General features: G+C 43.5%; 1 protein-coding gene across 1 annotated transcript; it reads right to left on the bottom strand.

The window, feature by feature from the left end:
• Positions 1–3,075: 3,075 nt before the first annotated feature.
• LOC131536773 (uncharacterized) lies at positions 3,076–14,361 on the bottom strand. Its single transcript, XM_058769889.1, has 5 exons — positions 13,951–14,361; positions 11,153–11,502; positions 4,620–10,886; positions 4,423–4,523; positions 3,076–3,681 (listed from the first exon to the last, which is right to left on the bottom strand). Exons 2-3 carry the CDS (start codon positions 11,447–11,449, stop codon positions 9,384–9,386), a joined length of 1,800 nt encoding a protein of 599 aa, XP_058625872.1. The 5' UTR covers positions 11,450–11,502; positions 13,951–14,361; the 3' UTR covers positions 3,076–3,681; positions 4,423–4,523; positions 4,620–9,383.
• Positions 14,362–14,683: the final 322 nt, after the last annotated feature.

Genomic DNA, 14,683 nt, shown 5'->3' with positions numbered 1-14,683 from the left:
TCTGCTCCCACACTGAGATGCCCAGGCATGTGAACTGCTCTCAGCGAGAGGAGATTGTCCTGGGACCACCCAAGGATCTGGTACGCCAGCCTGTGCAGGGGGCGTGAACGCAGACCTCCTTGGTGGTTGATGTAAGAGACCACCGCAGTGTTTTCGGTGCTGTCGCACCAACACCGGCGATCTCTAGGTCTGGGAGAAAGTGTTTCTGTGAAACACCGCCAGCATCTCCAGGCAGTTGAAGTGCCACATGAGACGGCGAGTACTCCACAGACTGCGGGCAGGGTGAGGGACACGTCCGTCGCTAGCGTACGCAGCAACACGGAGCTCCCAACACCAGGCCCTGAGACAAGAACCAAGGATGTCTCCACATGTCTAAGGCACGTAGGCACCACCACGTGACCTTGATCATGTGAAGCGGTTTTCCCCTTGGGGAGAACCCCTTGGTCTTGAGCCACCACTGTTGAGTGACTGGCCTTCTTTCACTCTCCTGACTGCTGTGAGGATTGACTCGATCCGAGCAGGGGACACACGTGCCTGCATTGTGGTCGAATCCCACACCACACCAAGATAAGTGGTTCTCTGTAATGGAGAAAGCACACTCTTCTTGGCGTTCAGTCTTAACCCCAACACTTTCATGTGAGCACGAACAACATCTCGATGTTAAGCCGCCATCTGCTCTGATAGAGCAAGAATCAACCAAAGTGGATATGCGGATGCCTTGTAGCCGCAACGGAGCTATCGGCATCCACACACTTTGTAAAAGTGCGTGGTGAGTGTTAGGCCGAAGGGAAGAACCCGATATTGGTGAGCTTCGCCCTCGAAAGCAAACCTCAGGAACTCCCTGTGAGTGGGAAGGATGGAGATATGGAAGTATGCGTCTTTTAGATCGATCGCGACAAACCCGTCCTCGGACCTGATCTGAGACACGACCTGTTTGAGCATCTTGAACTTCAGTCTGCTGACTGAGTGGTTCAACTGATGCAGATCTAAAATGGGACGCCAACCCTTCATCCTTCTTGGGAACTATGAAGTACCGGCTGTAGAACCCGGAATCTCCTTCGTGAGGAGGGACCACCTCGATGGCCTCCTCTCTCAAGAGAGTACTCTACTTCGTTCCATTACCAGAACCTGCTCGGGGCCCACCAGAGTGGGATTCAACCCGTTGAAACGAGGCGGAGGAGAACCAAACTGGATTCCGTAGCCTCTTTCTACAGTATGCAAGTCCCATGGAGACTTTGGCAGTAGTTTTCACGCTGCCAAATAGTCTACTAAGGGAACCAGTTTCTCAAGACTGGCCTCTGGTATAACCAGGGCGGCTAGCTCGGTGTCCTGGAACGGCACGCCGGCAGGAGACGGCCAAACTAGCTGCTCTAGAAACCCCTGAAGGGGGTGGCGAGCATCTCAGCTCCGCTACGTTTCCGGGCGGAAGAAACTGAGATGTATGCTCGCTGGAGATCGCTGTGCCCTGGAACACCGACGTGGCAGGGTTGGCAGACCGATCTCCTGAGGGCACTGAGGAGAGACGGGCACCGTGTACCGCGGTGTACGCCGCTCTTCCCCAGAGGGGCCTGCCCTCATAAGTTCTGGGCCATGGGCACCAGGACTGCCTCAGCCGAAGTCTCCTATTGAAGCGACTGTCCTCAGACTTGCGTCATCTTCAAGGAAGACTAGACTGGTAGAACCAGAGCCTGCAATGCAGGACCCAATGAGACACGCTTGGCAGGGGCTCCCACACCACCAGGTGCCTACTAAGGGAACCAGTCTCTGGAGACTGGCATCTGGTATAATCAAAGCGGCTAGTTCGGTATCCTGGAACGGCACACCGGCAGGAGAAAGCCAAACTAGCTGCTCTAGAGACCCCCGAAGGGGTGGCGAGCATCTCAGCTCCGCTACATTTCCGAGCGGAAGAAACTGAGATGTATGCTCGCTGGAGATCGCTGTGCCCTGGAACACTGTACGTGGCAGGGTTGGCAGACCGATCTCCTGAGGGCACTGAGGAGAGACGGGCGCGTGTATGCCGCTCTTCCCCAGAGGGGCCGGCCCTCAGAAGTCCTGGGCCATAGGCAGCAGGATGTTTTTAGCCAAAGACTATCCAGCGAGAGTGACGGTCCGCAGATCCGCCTTCTGCTAGAAGGCCTCGGCCCGGGAGCGCCACTCTGACTCCAACATACTGGGGAGTACGAGAAGTGACGCTCCCTATAGGAGGAGCCTCGGCAATGCGCGCTGCAACAGTGAGATCTCAATCAAAGGGGGAAGAACCGCACCGCGGGCTTCCAGCCCCGAGCGAGAGCGCTAGATCTGGGGATTGCAGGTGGAGAGAGGGCGAACCCGTCTCCAACCCGTCCGCCAGATCTATGTGCGATCCCCGCGATCTCGACCGGTTTCTTTTTAACTGCGAGATCATACGGCGGGGAGAAGCACGATCAGCCCCTTTTTTTCGAGCTGACAGCGCGAACTCCGTTCCTAAGCAGGGACACTGCTATAATGACAACCTCGTTCATAATAAGCTTGTGCAAACACTGCGATTTTACAAAGCTCATCGACACCATTCACCACGTCTACCTCCTCGGAGAAAGACAGGCGGAGCGTCGCACCCTCTCTCTCTGGGGGGAAGTACCCGCGGGGCTTCCGAACCCAGAGAGCGGGCGCTGGATCTGATGGGAAGGAAGAAGATAGGGGCTCGCCCGTCTTCATTCTCTCCACCTGTTCCATCTGCGATCCCCGCGAGCGCAGCCGCTGCTCCGCCTCGGCGAAAGCGGGCCGGCAACGCAAGGAACGCATGTGAAAGCTCCCTCCTCAAAGAGAGCCCTCTGAGAGTAAGCATACGCAGCGACAAACGCTCACAAGCGGGCAGTCAGCTCCCTCGAGAGCTGACTCCGCGAGCTCTGCTCTCAAGCAGACCACACACGGACTGTTAGTGAAAAACACACAGCCTGTAATGCGATCTGCTCTCGCCCAAGTGCTAGTTTCTCTGCACTTTAGACATTGTGGAGCTTATTTCAAGTGACAAACAACACTAAATAAGACTCACAACACAGATCGACAGACACACAGAGTAGCGGTAGCTGAATGACAAAAGCTGACGCCTGTTCCACCGCACGTGCTTTTATGCCTCCTGGCCGTTACGTCACCCGCCCGTGACGTCTCGCCCATCCTGAGACAATCAAATGGAGTTTTTGGAAAATTATCTGGAACTGTATGCCACCTTCTGAAATGGGACTAGATAATTTTCAAAAAACTCCATTTGATTGTCTCAGCATCGGGTGATAACTGGAGACACATTTCCTGTTGAATCTAGCTGCTGAGCCAAACAAAGCTACAGGAAAATTAACTGGCACAGAAAGCATGTAATCCACGCTCTGGAAACATGCATACACATACAAATAAATCACAATTCAAGTTCGCCTTTACCATCTTTATTCAAAAATAAATTGCCCTGAGTGGCATCACAAGGGCACCAGACATATCAAGCACAATGGAGGCAGAATTATGAACAAATATTTAGATTAATTTAATTGAACTCTTAATTGAACTTCTATTTCAAGTCCTGTATAGGCTTGGCTCATCAGGGCGTAGTGAATCCTCCACCTCCAAGTCTTTGCGGCGCGTGCTTGAGGTGCTCAGACACGTTCACCTTGATGCAGTCCTCAGTGGCTGTGGAATCAAATTTCATGATCCCATCTACACAAGCAAAAAAAAGACAAATGATTTAGATATATGCAAAGGCCATCTGCAGTCATACACCCCAGTCCCCACATTTGTAAGTTTCCTGTGCATCCACTACCAGTACTGGATTAATACAAAGCCATCGCAGCAACTGTTAACTAACACTTAGGCGGTCTACAAGAAGGGACCAAGCAGACTATACCTTGAGAAAGCTTAGATCCTTTAATGTGTGCATTAGAATGTTAAGTGTTTTATCAGCCTGTTGTGCTTAGTGCAATTTACAAAAACTGGCTCTGTGCTTGGAAACACATTAGACTCAGATGACATAGAAATTACTATTGATAAGAGTTTAGCAAAAAAAAAAAAAAAAGTTAAGTATTCTGGATAATACAACACATCAACTACATGTACTACTTGTCAGACAGCAAACTGTTTTCAGTTGGAGGCTACTTCAGCTTCAATGTAATAAGAACCGCCACAGGAAGTCATTCATACCCACTGGTATAACGGTTTGTAATGACTCAACTTTGTGCCGTGAATATTTGAGAATTGTGACTATTATTTACCATCTTTTACTTTCAACTTTGCTGTCTTTGTTTCTCTCTTAATGCTGTAACACCTTAATTTCCTCTTGTGGATGAATAAGGTCTATCCATGTATCAAGATAGAGAATTGGCATTGCTTTTTTTAAAAGTTGGAAGGAAATGTTTTGTCCAAAGTTATTTATAGACTGGTCAACATGAAACTTGGGCTTACCTTGTATTGCTATATAAACCTTTGATCCCTCTAAAGGGCGTTTCCCCCTTTTCCCCTTGCCCTTCAAATTAAATTTGGCCATGAGGCTGTTGGTGAAGAGCCTAAAGAAAAATAAAATTCAGTAAATGAATGTGAAGGATGTATGTAGGAACAACATTACACATGCAATAAACCCTTTACACTAGTTGATTCAGTACCTGTCCAACACTTTGTGGACACAGTCCTTGGTGTTCCGCCTACCAATTCTTGAAATTTGCAGCACCTGTTGGCATAAGTCCATAATAAAGTTATTTATTTATTATTTTTTTAAACTGACACTCAGAATGTAACAGTGTGCGAGTGCACTGTATTTTATTCTAGGCTATCCAATACTTCCCAGGGGTGCAAACACATGTATGGTCAAAAAAGAGAGGTAATCGAAGCCCTCGTCCCGCGGCAAATATCCAGATACTTACATTGCCGCCATCCCCGGCCCACCCCTATAGGCACATATAGTCAAATGAAATTCTGAAAAACTATCTAGCACTTCTTCTTGCTTTACTACTCCTTCCTGAAAACAGTTTCACCTGATGATTTGAATAGCTCTTTTTGTAAAGAATTAATAATTCTAGGATGATCGGGGTCATTTTGTAGGGTAGGCCTATAGCATCTGCATAGAAAATAATAAACAAATTACAAGCATATATAAATACAATAAAACACAAATACACGTGAAATAAAGCAGTGCTTTATGTTTATCAGGTAAATTAACTATTAAGTTACAGACATTGAATAATCAAATGTAAAATAACACTGCCTTCACTGTTTACATTCAATATGATTCATATAATTAATAGTTTTTCTTTAGAGTTTTATTTTTCATTAGTTTTGCCACTGTTTCAAATAAATACCTAGGGTTGTGTTTGTTTTCTTCTAATAGGGTTGAAAAATAAGCAGATCTAGCAGCTTTTAATGCCTCTCTGTATAAGATCGAGCTTGCTTTCCATGCAATGCGAAATACCTTTATTTTTGTTTTCTTCCAGTTGCGCTCCATTTTTCTGGCTGCTTTCTTAAAGGGATACTCCACTTTAAAATGAAAATTCTGTCATCATATACTCACCCTCATGTTGTTTCAAACCTGTATGAATTTCTTTCTTCTGGTGAACAGAAAGGAAGATATTTAGAAGAATGTCAGTAACCAGACAGTTTCTGGTACCATTGACTTCCATAGTATATATTTTTTTCCCTTTTTTCCCTTTATTGAGACAATAAATGTCATGAAATCTTAACCCTTTAATCACAAATGTTTCTGTTATGGCATCCAGGCGCACAGCAGCTGTCCACTATGTTGAAATATTTAGGTTTAAACAGTCTAGCTTTAAATAATCATTCGACCGCTATCGATACCAATGCTACAGCTGCTCTGGCGCTCTCTTGTTTGACTGCCAAAATGGCGGAGTTTAGATTGCGTGACGTCAGCATCCGGAGCTCTATAGCAGCTTTGGAGAGTGCCTATTTTTTCCCCCCTTTTTTTCTGCTGATCTCCCGCGCAGTAACCCCCATCCCCCCTGAGGGGCGCGCCCCACATTGAGAACCACTGGCCTAGAGCATACACACAAATTACGTGCTTTGAGTTTATGACCCCGTTACATATTAATTTTCCTTATTTCTGACGATATTCAAGAGTGAATGCGTTGGGAAAAGCCCATAGAACAGCCAAAACGAAATCGTAGAATGGTACGTTAGCTAGCTAGCAGACAGATAACAACGTGCAACCTAACGTTATGTGTTTGCTTCTTGTACCAATGGGGTGGTATCAGAGACAAAACACCTCTAATGGTTTACAATAAAACGTATCATGTTCCTTTCATGGACGATAAAAGTGACTGAGGGTATCAACCAACCTTGCATCATCTGTGCACCCCGTATAACGTACGGGCGCTAGTTACCGTTAGTTAGCAACGAGCTAGTCAGTCAGAACTCCAGGCCATTCTGCTAGCGGTAACATTATACGTGCAGTTTAGTGTCCCAAATTGTTCAAATTGACATGTTCTCTCGTGGACAGCTAAAATAACATCGAAACTGAACATGAACCAAGAGCAGCAAGCTAACGCAAAAAAAAAAAAAAAATTGTGTGCCGTTAAGGCTAACGCCCTTGACCATTCGCGGCTGTAACCACAGCAGGTTTGTGAAGTTTAAGACAATAACGCTAATCTACCTAACACTATATGTACACATGGACATAGAATTCACTAGGCTGACCGAACTTACCTTCAATTTAGAGGAATTGATGGGTTCACCAGGGATGCAGGCTGAAGAGCTGTGTGCAGTGCCGTTATTCTGCAATGCTTGAATCGCGCCAAAATGCCTGACGCGTTGCCTCGCCCAATTAGAGGGGCGTTTACTGGTTGGGTTATGCTGATGTGCTGCCTCAGCCAATCAGAGTGACGTTGACTGGTTTTTGACTCTTTGGCATAGACTGTAAAAAATAGCTCTTCTTTGGTTGAAATCCTGTAAAATAATTTTTTACAGTCTATGGTTGAAATCCTGTCCTCGTGTCCTTGACTTTTCTGCTGCTGTTGGTTCTTTTTAAGTTAGGAATAAGGTGAACAGACCTAATATGCTACCATTAAATTATTTTCTGAACTTTATTTTCCTACAAATTGCATTTCCACATAAATAAACATATACATGCAAAAATACATCTATGAATGAATGAATAAATAAATAACTTGATTAGGCTACTTAGAATAAATAAACCAGTTAAAGAAAAACAGGAAAATGTAAAAAAAAAAAAAAAAACATGGCCTATTTGGCATACACATAATAAATCGTGACTGTTTATTAAAAAAAAATCTGTATTCATATGTATCAATCATGTTGATAACAACAATGTTGATATTTGTAAATAAAAAAAATATTACATACAATCATGTAAATTTCCTGCACCTAGACGTCCAAATGACGTCCAAAAAATACCCAGTTCAAAGGTCAAATGTTGAACGTCAATCTGACGTCCAATTTGGGTCATGGTTAGACGTCCAAATAGAGGACCTAGTTTGGACGTCGAATAGATGTCCAGAATTGGTCATGGACCGACGGACCCAATATAGACATGATCTGCACGTCTATCCGACGTCCAATGTTTAGTGGGAGAACGCTCACTGCCAACAGAAAACAATTCAAAAAAGGCGCCTCTCACTGCAAAAAATTGCAAATATTGTAAAACAAAGTCCACACTAAATAGTGACTACACACGACCCATTAATACATGTTAACCAGGAGTCACTCTCATTTATAATCGCGACATCGTCTGATAAAATCAACATGCATCTAACGTTACACTAAAGAGTGGCTATGCGGTGGTTTTGGCTATATTACTTTTTTATCTCATGCAGCGCACTGCCTGCATCTGAGTAACAAACTAAAAAAGTGCATAATATTAACAGACGAACTATGCTCATATTTATAATTCCGAACAGTCAGTTAGTGGCAGGTGATTGGAAACACTGTTTTGTACTCATTTACTGACGAGTCTGCTGGACAGACGCAGAGAGAATCCAGGTTTATACTTGATGCGTCCGCAAGTTCGCTTGGGTGCGCGCGCCAAATATGACGTCATCACGGTGTTAGCAGAAGTTCGCTTTGGGTGAGCGCGACCTCATCTTAGTTCATCGTGATCTCACGAAGTTCCATCATAATCAACGAAGCTCACTACACACTGCACAATGAATCTCTTATTTACACTCTGTCTACACTTTGTTTATTAGGCTATAATGAAAGGATTTAAGGAATCAAACAGATTTGTCTGTGATACTCAATGCTGCACAAACACGTTGTAAGTCTCCTTTGACGCTCCCCTGAACACAAACACAATATGCTGATCGGGTCAGTCGCACTGGTGATCCTAAATATTTTTTCATAGCCGCACGCAGTAGTTTTCAGTCGCAAATGCAAGTGAAATGACGGCACTGTAGAGCCCTGTACGTATCGTGACTTTGTTGGCCATTCATTTATTTTCCACCTCCGCACCGCTGTGACCGCGTTTGAAAAATAGCCTACACATACCACCCAGCAGCCATACAATCTTATCATTATGAATTTGGCGTATATTAAGACAAAAACAATTAATCATTTTAAATATTAAATTCTTTATACACTCTCACATTAAAAACACCACGTCTAACAGCTCAGCTCATTTCTCCTCACAAACGCGCGCACGCAGGTTTTGTGAATAACGGGCGCTACATTCTGCAGAGTTTTCTGCAGGTATCTGCAGGCACAGATTAGGCAGTAGCTATTTTTGGTTTAGTGTTTTGTCCAGGCTCAACACTGAAGTCACTTTTGCTTCTTTGTTGTGTGGTGTTTTCTTTAATATAATTGGAAAGGGTAGAAAATGGAGATCTCTTTATTTATGTTACCTCCTCGACCAGAGAACAGGGTCATTTCTTTAGGAGCTTCTGTTCATAATAGAGAATGTAAAGACACTACGTTATGATTTCTGCAACAATAAAACTTTGATTGGGAATGTATTGTGCAAGTGCTACACTAATAAATTTGACATGAAAGTATAAATGTAAGTCCACATTCCTTGCGCTGCTTATCAAGCGTGGACTTCTGTTGAGGAGTGTCAGTGGATGGAGATGTCTGTGCATTTGGTGAGCAATCATGACAATCACATCATCATTCTGTAAGCTTTGCCTAGATGTGTGTTTGTGAGAGTCTACACTCATGTCAGAGATCTGCTTTTACTGAAAACAAAGTTTGCTACTTCATGTAAGAATCTGTATTCCTTAGATTCATGTATGTTTTTATTGAGCTATTTTGTTTTTGCTTACAATCATTAGTGAAATATACATTTTAAGCTGCTGTTAATTTCACATGCACATGAGATTTTTTGTTTGAAAGTTTCAAGGTTAGTAAGTAGAACAAGTACAATCAACTTTGCAAAGCCCTAGTAATAATTAAACATTGCAAATCAACTAATGACAATCTTTGCAACAATAATCCCAGTTGCCTATATCATCCGTGTAGCACCACAGGTAACTGTAGCCATGATAGCCACAGAGGTGATCAGACCTGCAGGTTTGGTCATTCACAGCTGAGTAGCAGTCATCAGAGGTACAGCAGTAATCCCAGTTGCCTTCGTCATCTGTGTAGCACCACTTATATTCTGAACCATATTTGGCACAGGCGTGGTTGCTGTGGCAGTACTTCCAATTTTTGGCCTTACTGTGCCAGAGCGGAGGGCTGCAGTAGTCCCAATTGTGTGGTAAGGAACCAGTCCAGCACCAGTAGAAGTCACAGCCATATGTGGCACATTGGTAATCATCCATACACCTTTCTCCTTTATACGTGATGACTGAGTATGGCGGTGAGCACGGTATCTGCGTCTGGCCTGAGTAACACCTGTAGCCCTCGAGACTGTCGTGGTACAGGCAGGGAGAGGAGCAGCAGGGCTTGGTGTCACCTGCTGTTTTACACTCACAGCTTTCACCAGAGTCTGAGATGCTTGAGCAGGGTGAGCCGTCAGCTGCAGTCTTCTGCTTCTCTGGGACCAGCAGGCACTCAACAGCATCTGAGCCCTCCGATACCTCCCTCTTTCTGAGCTCATCCTGGATATCTAGTGGTTTGGCATGAGTCAGAAGACAAGAAATTCCAGAAAAAGCCTTCAGCTCTTCTGTCACAGTGTAATAGTCGTGCATGCTGTCAAAGGCTAAATTTGATGTCATCTTCCTCACCTTGACGTTACTTTTAGATGATATGCTGTCGCTGCTGACAATCCTTTTCAACGCACCAAGCATGTTCTGCACATCTGGGCTCATTTTGACTCCTTCGTTCACTGGCAGATTAACTAATTTCTGAAACATTTCTTGAATCATGTTTAACTTATTGTTTTCACCACACTCATCAACAAAAATCTTAATCAGCTGAGGGGTTTTTGACTGCTCACTATAGAGTTCACTGAGCCGATCATTCAGGTTTGAGACTCTCATCAGGCTTATGCCAGGCTCTGCCGACTGGTTTCTCCCCATAAAGCTGAAGGAGAAAGACTCTGAGTCATCAGTGTGGTGTTTATAACAGACGGCTGTCCAGATGTGAGAGGGCACTGTCACCCTTCCACTGTCTCCAGAGGTTCCCTTCTGTGGTATTCGTTCAGTTGCATTGGGTACTGTCCCTGTGACAATGTAGGCTGTTGCAGAACCATGAACACTGACAAGCTTCTGTAATAAGAAACTTCTCAGTGTGCTCTCCCATCTTTTCCAGTGGACACTGTTGAAACACGCATCCATAGGTGCAGCGTTGGTCAGTGTACACGTTGCCATACGGCCTTCACTGTATTGGAAGGTGTTGGGGTTTAGATGTCCACGATCATATCCGGTGTCATTGTAGTCGCTGCTGATGGATTGATTTCCTTTAATAACGTTCTCATCAGAGTCCTTCTCAAGCACCATATGATTAGTTGGGTTTTGATGTTGGGAAATCTACAGAAGAAATATTACTTTAGATGGTTAGCTTGATGTTTCACCACTTGTGAAAACAGAATTTTGTTTAACATTTTAAATGTTTATTGTTCAGTTACGGTATTAAAAGTACCATCCATCTACTGCATTTTATATATAGTTTGCTATGACGAAACAGAATGAAGACCAATAATTCCATTAACTGAACACAACTGCTTTGCTTCTGATGAAAAACTTTGCTTTTTATAGTGAAAGTCTTTTGTTAGAGAAGAGAAGTGCGTGGTTACCTGTGGCTCGACATGCCACTTGTTATCACAGGTTACTCCTGGAGTGCTTGAGCAGTCAGGGTCCAATGTGTAGGCACTGTAGAGAGGGATCCTGTGAGGAACAGAGTACAGCGTAGCGTAATGATATGGTCCTCCTTCTTCATACATTTGGCAGATTTTCTTGGCATTCTGATCCATTCCTCCTGGTTCTGTGTTTTTGTAGAAGAACTCTCTACACTCGTCAAAGCTGTCGACCACTTTTGCCTGAATGCTGAATGCTCTCAGCACAATACAGGTGAGCAGAGCCAGAGTAATCATGGTGTTAGAGAGCAGAGACGCCAGAAGAACACTCAAGAGTCTGTGATGTTTGACTGAAATCAAAGAATGAGAAGAAATTAGGAATTTGCTTCATCATAATTTATGAACTCACATAAATGTTGCTTTCACACAAAACAGAGGCTTGTAAAACTTCCCAGGTGGACTTTGACACAATCTGTCTGAATTTTGAGTTTATTTATTTGTGTTCTTATGTATTTATTCACAGTAAGACAGAGATCAGCAGAAAAAGAAAAAAAAAAGTCAAAGTCAGAAAGAGCTTTGTCAAGTATGTTTACACATACAAGGAATTTGACTTGACGACAGGAGCTTCCAGTGCAGAACAAAGTACAGATATAGTGCAAACATGCATGATAGTGCAGATAGTGCAGACATACAGGAACGACACAGTGCAGATGGAATATAATATAAGAACTAATATAAGAAAAACAGAAAATTAAATAATGCACTATATGCAGAAATAGAAGTATAAAAAAATTGTAATTGTTTAAAGGAATGTATAGATATGTTATTTACAAGTGTGCATATATGGAATTTACAAGAGTGCAGTTTACAAATGTACAAATTTCGGACTCTTCTGTATGTGTAAATGTGTCGGTTACGATGGACAAGTCGGGAGGCCTTTCTGTGTGGAGTTTGCATGTTCTCCCTGTGTGTGCGTGGGTTGACGCCGGGTGCTTCGGTTTCCTCCCACAGCTCAAAGACATGCAGGTTAAGGCTAGTTCACACTACAGGATTTTAAGCCCGATTTGCAAGTTAACGAGCTCGTAGACAGGTCGGGCTGTAATAGGGGGAAAATCAGTGGGTGATCGGCACTCGCAATCTTTATGTGAACTACACAACGATGCATCAAAGAGCCTCGCTAACAAATATCTAGCATGCCAAATATCTGGACCGGTCGGCCGACTCAACATCACATGGTGTCAGGTGGCGTGATGAGCTACAGCCAATGAAAGAGCCAGGCATGGGTTGAGGTCACCGGAAGAAAAACAACAGCAGCAACTTGGCTTAAAGAAAAGTTAGGCTTTTATTTTTGCACATAAAACTTGCATCGATCTACAGAATGTGTGGTAGATGCTTCGTCCTACAGAGCCTCTTTCACTCTCTTTCACAGGCTTTTGGCTGCTATATTTTTTATTAACCACCAGATGGTACTGTTTTGCATTTGCCCATTACTACCGTTCCAATTCTTGCATGTGTTTTCATGACAAAACGTGGTTTAGGGACAGAATAGAGTCGTTGGGTGACAGAGTTGTCAGCTCGCGTAGTGTGTAACCCCTGGTTGCAGATCATTTAGTGTGAACACCACAATGACTAAAGACAGACGATCAAGTCATGTAGTCTGAACAGCACAGCACAGCAATCTGCCGACGTGTAAAGTCATGTAGTGTGAACTTGGCTTTAGGTGAATTGAAGACTCTAAATTGTCCCCGGACATGTGTGTAAAGACAAGACTTGTGAATGGAATAACTGGTTCTCCCCATGAATATAGCCATAGATACTGGAATGGCGTTAAGAAGGAAATAAACAAACAAACAAATGATAGACAAATTATAATTATGATAGTTTTAATTGTTCAGGCTAAATATGCCCTGCGGGAAAAAACTGTTCTTTTGCCTGGCTGTTCTGGTGGTCAGTGCTCTATCCATTGAGAGAGTAAAAAACTCCTCTACACTGGAGAAAAACAGAAGCATTCATTTTTCCTATTTTTACCCAAAATAAGGTGTTGTGGGCATTATTGAGTGCACACATGTAATGCAATGTCTGTTTCATTCATGGTGGCTGGAGGGCACCCTCGTGCTGTAAATCCATCAGTGGAAAACTCATGTAAGTTATAAATTATATGACATTCCAGGAAATCCCTAATATGTACAAAGGTATATGCTCTCGCTGTAGCTGAATAAAACAGGCGTTGATGTACAGATGTGGCCACAGAGAATGCGCACGCAGAGAAAAGGGATCTCACGTGACCACGGTGTGTTACGCAGCATCACAGGGAATGCTCTAACACAGGAAAGACATGATCAGTAGGGGGCAGTCATGTAACGTACCGTACTGATGCGGCAGAGAACATTAATCATGGCGAGCTGTAGTCTATTGAAGTTTATTGCGTGTACTTCGCAAAGGTCAATAAAATATTCATGATTCTGTTATTAAAAGTATTATCAGGTGTTTATCATGACATTTTGATCACTGAAAAATCATTTAAAAAGTATTACTCTACAGTGCTTATTTTTATTATGCTTCGCTATACCTTGTGGATCATCTAAAATCACAGTCACACTTTATATTAGGTGGCCTTAACTACTATGTACTTGCATCAAAAAAATAAGTAAAATGTACTTATTGTCAGCAGATAGACACGGGACACAGAGGTGAGTGCAATACAATGAACTGGTTTATTGAGAAGAGGCAGAGGGGAATGAGATGAGCTGAAGGTCCAGGTGAGCAGGCGGGGAATAGGAATGCCAATAGGGGCTTACCTGAGTATGAATGTCCTTTTCCTTATTCCAGGGGATCCCAAGGGAACAGCGGAGCGTGGAGACGGTGGAGAGCTGGAGCAGTGGAGAACGGAGAGGAACACAGGAGCAACTGGTAAGTAGACAAACAGGTAAGTGGGTCAGGTAAGTCAACATAGTAAGTTTGAGACCAGACAGTGAGTGAACGGGAGGAGTGCAGGGATATAGTGTTGTTGATGAGTGTTGACAGGTGGCGGTGATTAGAAATCAGGGGATTGGGATCTGGTGAGTGTTGTTAGTGGAGACTGAGGTGACTCTCTGACACTTATTGTGTTCATACTGTATTGCAAAACACTATTGCTGCTACTGAGGTGGGATATGGGAAAAGTTAGGGACAGGTTTGGTGGTTTGGGTAGGTTTAAGGGTGGGTTAAGGTGTAAGTGATGGGTCAACAGTGTAATTATAAATGTAATTACAGAAATTAATTACAGATGTAATTACATAAGTATTTTTTTTAAATATAAGTACAATGTAAGAGCATATATGTACACAATAAGCGCACTGTAATAAATTATTAATTTAAATGTAAGTACATAGTAGTTAAGGCCACCTAATATAAAGTGGGACCAAAATCACAAACTAAAACTTGCTTAATGTGGTAAGAACTAAACCCAGAACACCTACATACAGTATTTTTACCACACTCCCCTTGTGTTATGAACAACTTACTACAAAAACAGACACCGACAAACTAAAG

Source organism: Onychostoma macrolepis, chromosome 03 (assembly GCF_012432095.1).
Source record: "Onychostoma macrolepis isolate SWU-2019 chromosome 03, ASM1243209v1, whole genome shotgun sequence".
In the NCBI taxonomy this organism is placed as follows: Eukaryota; Metazoa; Chordata; class Actinopteri; order Cypriniformes; family Cyprinidae; genus Onychostoma; species Onychostoma macrolepis.
The sequence above is the reverse complement of the archived record's forward strand: the minus strand, read 5'-3'. Positions and strand labels throughout refer to the sequence as shown.

Excerpts from the sequence above, each read along its gene's own strand:
- LOC131536773 (XM_058769889.1), bottom strand. The coding sequence starts at position 11,449 with ATGATTACTCTGGCTCTGCTCACCTGTATTGTGCTGAGAGCATTCAGC. Across the intron at positions 10,887-11,152 it reads AGTGGCATGTCGAGCCACAG|ATTTCCCAACATCAAAACCC; the intron begins GTAACCACGCAC and ends TTTCTTCTGTAG.